General features: G+C 57.8%; 1 protein-coding gene across 1 annotated transcript; it reads right to left on the bottom strand.

The window, feature by feature from the left end:
- Positions 1-654: 654 nt before the first annotated feature.
- LOC122170589 (ankyrin repeat and SOCS box protein 10-like) lies at positions 655-7,095 on the bottom strand. The gene is made up of 5 exons (XM_042837571.1): positions 6,798-7,095; positions 3,208-3,475; positions 2,159-2,663; positions 990-1,103; positions 655-840 (listed from the first exon to the last, which is right to left on the bottom strand). Exons 1-5 carry the CDS (start codon positions 7,093-7,095, stop codon positions 655-657), a joined length of 1,371 nt encoding a protein of 456 aa, XP_042693505.1.

Genomic DNA, 7,095 nt, shown 5'->3' with positions numbered 1-7,095 from the left:
CTGTGACCAGGGCACAGTTCCTGCTCGCCCCACAGCCCTGGAGCTGGCACAAGCACTGCCCTAAGCTGCAAGGCCTGGCAAATCCAGACACTGCACCTGCATGGGAAGAGTGCATTCAGGAAGCCTCAGCTCTGTGTCCAGCACCCTGCGTCCCTGGTCCTCAGAGGAGCAGACAGACGCATAGGGCTGAGTACATGAGCTGCTGTGCACAGCTGTCACACTGAGCTGGGACATGCAGTCTGCATGAAGTTGTAGGCTGGCATTTATTAGTGATTATTTCAAAAAGCCTTGTGTACAGACTGTAAACATGACAAAAGATAAGATCCAACAGATGTCTGTGACAGCAGAGCAGCCTGGGTCTGGTTAGAATTTGTAGGTTTGGGATAGGAAGGCGGATGGTCTACAACAAAGCTGAGATCAGTCCAGCACGTTTCCCCGATCCACAAAATGCCCTGAGCCTCACCTCTTGCTTTTCGTGGTGAGTCTGGAGCTCGTCGTGGTTAGTGTGGGTGCACGGAGCACTCCATAGCAGCACACAGGGATGGCAGGGACAGCACAGCAGAGGCACTGGCAGAGTGCAGCAAGAGGGAAGGGATCGGCAGGACGGACGTAAAATCTGCACAGGAAGACGCAGTGGGATGTAGGGCCACGCACTCAGTAGAGAACGTCCTCGAAGCTGAGCAGCAGGAAGCGGTGCAGGGCGCTGGGCAGGTGCAGCTGGGAGAGCACTGGGAGCAGCCGGCCCTCCAGGAAGGCCCTGAGCGCACAGCGCGCCAGGTGCTGCAGGGAGCGGGGCCTCTGCTGCAGGGAGAACAGCGACTGGTAGAAACGGGGATACTTCTGCAGGGAGAGAACAGAGGGTCAGAGACGCACAGAATGGGAGCAGAGCTGAGCCAGGTGGTTCCCCTCTGCTCCGGCACCCGGCTGCACCCCTCCCCTCCCGCTGCCCTGCAGGGCCCCCCAGCACTTCCCAGACTCCCATCCCTCACCTGCACAACTTCTGCTGGCACCGCCGACACCCACTCCTCAGACACACGCACGTGGTCGTAGCAGTTCATCAGCGCCTCGATGGCACGCGGGCAGGCATTGCAGTACCGCAGCACCTGTGCGTGGGAGGCAGCCCATGGATGGACCCACGGTGCTGTGGGTCACCCCCTCACCTCTCAGAAAGCCGCCTCGGTGCTTCCACCCCCGTGCTGTGCGCCTGGCTGCTTTCCTCACACATCTGGTCAGAGCAGGAGCCACGTGGGGCGGGGACTGACACCGTCCTGTGTGCAGCAGGACCAAAGCACAGCCCTTCCGATGGGAGCTCCGTGGGGCTCCCGGGGCTGCGCTGTGCCGGTGGGGCTGCAGACATCCTCTGCCTGCGCTGTGTGTAATTGGAGTCCCAGCACCGTGCCCCTGTGACCCCAGAAAGGGATCATACGCATTTGGTGCGACACAGATCTCTGCTGTGCGCCGTGCCCAGGCTTTCATGGCACCCAGAAGTGCGAGAGACACAGCTGGGACGGTTTCTCTTACGCCAGCACAGACTTGGGAACGCACAGCACCCACACGTGGCCGTACCCAGCACAGCCCCACGGCTCCGGGTTCCCACTCCCTATGGCCCAGGCCAGCAGCCGCTGTCAGAGTCTATTCTGGCTGTAAGAGTGATCCTCATTATCTGGCGTTAATAGGAGATTAATTAGTGTTAATTGTTGATTTTCCTGTATTTTCCCAAAGGGGAGAGCAATCTGCTGATCTCCGGGCTGGGTAATTATTGCGCTGCTCAGGAATTAAGACAGGAACTTAACTCTTCATTTGCTGGTGTCTCACAGAGGAAGCATGAGCTGGAGGATACACCCCAGGGAGGAGAACCAGCACCTGAGAAGAAGGAAGGCAGCGCTTCCTGAGGCCAGCAGTTATGGAAACTGGGCAGGGATTGTCCATACAGCCGAGCAGATGGGTGCTGTGGAACCCTACAGGAGAACATGCCCCGGGGAGAAAGCTTCAGGAAATCCCTTAGCAATAGCAGCTTTTCCTTCTCCCCCAGGCCCTGGGAAGAAGCAGCCCAGCCAGCGAGCCCAGAGCACACCCTGCAGTGTCAGGATCACCCTCGCTCCCGCTGCAGTCCCGATGTCACCATCCGCCCTCCCCGCCGCACTCCCAGCCCACGCACCTTGAGGAGGGAGCCAGGCCAGATGCGGATGGCCCCGTAGTTGAGCAGGGTCCGCACCACGAGCTCAGGATGGTGCTCCAGCTTGTAGGCAGCTGTCTGCAGGATGTTGTGCAGGGCTGTGTTGCCACTGTAATTCATGATGTTGACGTTTGCGCCCCGGGCCAGCAGTAGCTCTGCTATCTGAGCGCTGGCGTTCTTGCAGGCCAAGTGCAGTGGGTGCTGATGGTCCCTGTCAGCAGCGTTGACGTTGGCACCGCTCTCCACCAGCAGCTGGCAAACCTTGTAGTAGCGCTCCATGTCCTGGGGCGAGTGGGGCTGCGCACAGGCAGCATTGAGCGGCGTCTGCCCCTCCTCGTTCCTCGCCTCCAGCTCTGCTCCGTGTTGCAGCAGCAGCTGGACGTGACTGGGGAGGCCGTGCCGTGCTGCCACGTGCAGCGCTGTGTCCTCCTCCTCCTCTGTCCGGCTGTTCACATGGGCACCGTGCTTCAGCAGCTGCTGAACGCACCTGTGAGGGCCGAGAAGACTCAGTGACAACCCCTCCTCTACAGCTTCTATCCTACCTGCAACCCCCATATCTTCTCTGCACCACCCCATGGCTTTCACAACTCCCAGGAATCCCCAAATCCCAGCTCCTCATGCCTGGAACAGTGGGTTTCAGCCAGGACAGCAGGGCAGCAGAGATTCTGTTGCCAGCCTCCTTTCTTTCCACAGGTGCCTGATAAGCATCAGTACACCCGGGGTCTGCATCCACATCCATCGGCACACGCATGCCTCAAGTTCCACAGCATCACCCATCAGCTCTGCGCTGCCAGCAGGCAGCAAGGCAGCAGTACCACATTCAGCTGCATCAGCTCTGAGAACTAGAGCCTGCAGTCACCTGGCAGGCATCTGAGATGGCCCTGGCCCAGGAATATGCAGCCAAGCCACCTTGTGCATCAGCCAACTGGCTGCATCCACCAGCCCACCTGCAGGTGTATGGAAGGATCCCCTCCACACAAGGTGAGGCTCAAGCAAGGGAGATCCCCCTATTCCCCTTTGGCAGAACTCACTTGATGGAGTCTGGACTCTTGCAGAGATGCAGAGGCTTGTAGCCATCCTCAGAGACAGCCTCAGGGTCAGCGCCAAAGCTGAGCAGCAGGCGCACGCAGTCAGTGCTGGCCGCCACACAAGCCTCGTGCAGGGCAGTCTTACCCCCCGGTGCAAAGTTGACGGCAGCACCCCTGAGCAGCAGGAGCTGCAGGCAGTCTGCGTAGCCCCGGCTGGCTGTGATGTGTAGTGGCGTGGTGAGCTCTTGCTCGTAGCTCAGAGACCACAGTCCTGCAGAGAAAGGGGAGTCAGGGAGCCACATCCAGCCCTGGTTCTGGAGCTGCCCTGTTCTAAGGGAACGTAATATAACCTCCCGAGACTGGGGTTTTCCCTCAAGGAGCTTCTTCCTGCCAGTTACCAAAGTCTCTGCCTTGGGCCTGGCATGCTGAGGGCACAGGACAGCCAGGATTTGGCTGAAGCTGCATGCTGTGCCTGCTCCAAGGAGCAGGAGAAGCCCCAGGGCCAAGGCCTTTCCCAGGGTTTGGCTTCTCATCTGCAGCTCACCTGAACAGCGCAAGACTTCTGCTGGCAGGAGCACAGCGGGTGAGGAGACGGTGGGCAAAGGCAGGGCTGAGAGCAACAGGGTGGCTGGGGAGAGCGGCATGCACGAGGCACGGCCAAAGAAGGACCAGGCAGCAAAACAAATGGATGCTGGAGCAGGCTGTCACAAAGAAAAGCCCTGAGCATGGCACAGACAAGCAAGCCTCAGCAGAGATGGTCATCCAGGGCCTGTGGCAGAGGAACAGCTGAAAGCTGCCAGTTCCTAAAGATGCTGACCCAGCTGGAACCACTGCTGAGCTGGTGCAGCCTGCAGGCACACAGCCTGTAGCTGTTAAAGAAAAACTCTCCTTCAGTCATGCTCCCTGCTGCCTCTGGGATGAGCTGCAGGGCTGTGTCCCATCCCAGCTCAGGACTGCTTCCCTCTTACCTCTTCTTGCAGAGACAGCATGCGCTTAGCTGTTCTTATAGGCCTGGGTTCAAACAGAACCTTCGCAAGGACCCAGCACAGAGCTGTGGCAACTCCTCATCCACGACAGCTTGCAGAGAGCACCAGCAGCCCTGCAGCCAGCTCAGCTGCACAGACAGCACAGGGGCATGGAAGCAGGCTATGGGAGCACAACCTCGAGCCTGAATTCCTGCGTCCAGAGGGGAAACCCAGGAGCTTTCCCACGGAGCCATACAAGGGCCGGGTACCCAGAGCACACCTCACACTCCCAACCACACACAGGGGCACCCCGCCACATCCCACGTACTCACTCCCATCCCCACCTCTCCACAGCCAAAGCAGAACCCATAGCACACAGTTCTACGCCCTGCAGCAGAAGCGAAGCTCTGAGCGCGCGCCCAGCAGCGCCATGCAGCAGCCCTCGTACTCAGCCCACGGAAATTGAAGCGGTAGTTCCTCCACTCCTCCAGGTCACTGGTGTCAAACACCGCGCTGGGACTGAGCTGGTGCTCAGGGTGGCTGAGGAGATCGGCCACAACCCCCCGCTCCCCTGCCAGTAGTGCCTGCCAGAAGGCCTGGGCTGGGCCCTCTGCCTTCCGTGTGCAGATGGGCTCCCGCCGCTCATCCTCTTTGCCCATGGGGCTGCCCATGATGCAGAACCCAGCCTGCAGACGGAGCCACGGCCGGACCAGCTGCCTCCACGGCCTGTGGCACAGCCCCTCCAGCGCGCCGTGCCCCGCACCGCCTGTCTGGGAGCAGGGACATGTCACAGCCCTGCTTGGCTCGGGCTGGGAACGGCTCAGATCTCTCTGCTATTTTGGGAACCCTCGTGACCCTGCAGTAGTGCAACAGGGAAGGGAAGATTCTCCTTCCAGGCAGCAGCGCTTCTGCATCGCTGCCATACAGGGAACCCCTGCAGCACCGCAGCGCGTGGGGTAGAGGAGGAGGGCAGAGGCAGGACATCACCGACAGGACAAGAGGGAGCAGTGCCTGCTGTCACCCCGCTGCTGCCTGTGCCGCTGCAGCACCGTGTAGCTGACTGTGCACTCACAGCACGCAGCTGCCATGCTGCTGGCTCCGTCCAGCGCTGCGCTCACCCCTCTTTGCTGGTTCCAACCAAGTCAGTGGCACCAGGCAGGTTTTTAAACAAGCAATAGGAAAGTTATTTCTTATTGAAGCTCAAAGCCAAAGTAGCATTAGAAGTAGATCAAGGATGGGGAATGAAGCACTACAAGCCAAGTGAACACACAGAATGTGATTATCCTTTAGATCTCTTCCTACATTTCCTTGAAATTCAGCCTTGCTGAGTGCTCCTACAGTTGAAGTTCTGCTTTTTCCCATCCCCCTGACATCCCATCACCAGGCATTCCTCACTGCTGTCCTTTCATCCTGAGATGGCATTTTCCCTTCCACACTTGCTGCACAAGCACATCCTCCCCCTGCATTGGTTTCAGAAGAGCACTTTGCTCACATTTCTTGCTACCATGATTTGTTCAGAGCACATTCTCACAAACACTCCAAACTTCTTGAAAGGTTTCATTTTGTGTCATGCCATTTAGATCATGCAGCCAAGGCAAACTGACACCAACAACAGCGACACGGGAGACCAGAGTAGAGTATAAAATGGGAAACCTTACCCTCCTAATAATGGAAATACATGACTGTACTCTATCCTGCCATCCTAAAGCATCCTTTGCCTGTGCAGACTTCACCACCAGCAGCCCAGGCACAACGCAGTGCATGAAAGAGTGACAGGAGGGAAGCCCTCGGTGCACTGCCTCACCTCGTGGGACCCTCAATTTCCCCAAAGACGCAAACAAGCACCCTATAAGAGCCCGAGTTCCCCAAGTCTAAAAGCACCACAGGGGAGACAAAAGGTGTTTGAGTTGGTGTCACTGCGCACGGACACCTGAGGGCTGCTCAAATACCAGCAGGGAGGAACCTCAGTAATGCCAGGTCACAGGGCTCTAATTTTAGGTCATTGCTTGGCACGTTTCAGCAGCCGTTTGTGCAGTTCAGGGACACACAGCCGAAGACTCAGGTGTGTCTGATGCCTTATGCTTTTTATCTTTGGTCGGGCCTGATGCACAGACCTGTTTGGTTGGGTTTTTCACAGTTTGAATCTTTGGTGATAACATCCACTTCTGGGTGACGCTGTTTTACAGAAGCTGCTCTGTTTTCTCCGGGACACAGATTTCATAAGCGAGCTGCTGAAGTGCCTGCCAGCCCAGCACAGGGCAGGAATTAAAGCGTGCAATTAATGGCTTTCTGATAAGTGGTCTCAGTTACGCAAAGGGAAATAACATCTGTATTTTTCTTCCTAAGTAGACTGTAGCAATACAAAACACGGTTATAAAAATCCTGGATCTCAGTAACCTTCACCATCCAAAAAGTGTCAGCACCTGCATCTGAAAGCTCACCCCTCCTGTTGCCTCTTGCTAGGATGGATCCCCCAAAGCCCAACTCAGTCACTACGGTCTGCAGCCTTGTGCCACGATGCTTGAGAAGAGCCGGCGCCCCTGCAAAGCGGCCTTCATCTCAGCCTCTCCACCCCAGCACAGGCGTCACTAACAGCCTCCCCTCAGCGTTCCCACTCTGCACACCCACCAAATTTCTTGCTGGTCCAGCGCAGCTCCTCACTCCTGGTCTCAATGATGAGGTTGATGGCTGCACTCCGGGTGAAGAACTTCTGAACCATCTCCAGGTCCCCGGTGAAGAGCGCGTTCTGCACCAGCAGATCCTGGCACTGCAGGGGCTCCCTGCGCCCGACCCAGGACTGCTGGGCAGCCACATCGCGCTCAGGGTGGAGGGAGTGGGGCCGAGCACGCCTCTGCTGATCCAGCTGCTCCTTGTCCTGCTGCAGCGAGCGCTGCGTGGCAGAGCTGAAGGGAAGGGAGCAGTCCAT

This window comes from Centrocercus urophasianus, unplaced genomic scaffold, assembly GCF_019232065.1.
Source record: "Centrocercus urophasianus isolate 14NV4802_14NV808 unplaced genomic scaffold, USGS_Curo_1.0 seq_726, whole genome shotgun sequence".
NCBI lineage: Eukaryota > Metazoa > Chordata > Aves > Galliformes > Phasianidae > Centrocercus > Centrocercus urophasianus.
This window is presented reverse-complemented; position numbering and strand designations above follow the sequence as displayed.

Bases quoted from the DNA above. Each gene is read 5' to 3' on its own strand.
- LOC122170589 (XM_042837571.1), bottom strand. From the start codon at position 7,095: ATGGACTGCTCCCTTCCCTTCAGCTCTGCCACGCAGCGCTCGCTGCAG. The intron at 2,664-3,207 runs GTGAGTTCTGCC...CGGCCCTCACAG, and splicing joins AAGAGTCCAGACTCCATCAA to GTGCGTTCAGCAGCTGCTGA. The intron at 841-989 runs GTGAGGGATGGG...CTCTCCCTGCAG, and splicing joins TGCCAGCAGAAGTTGTGCAG to AAGTATCCCCGTTTCTACCA.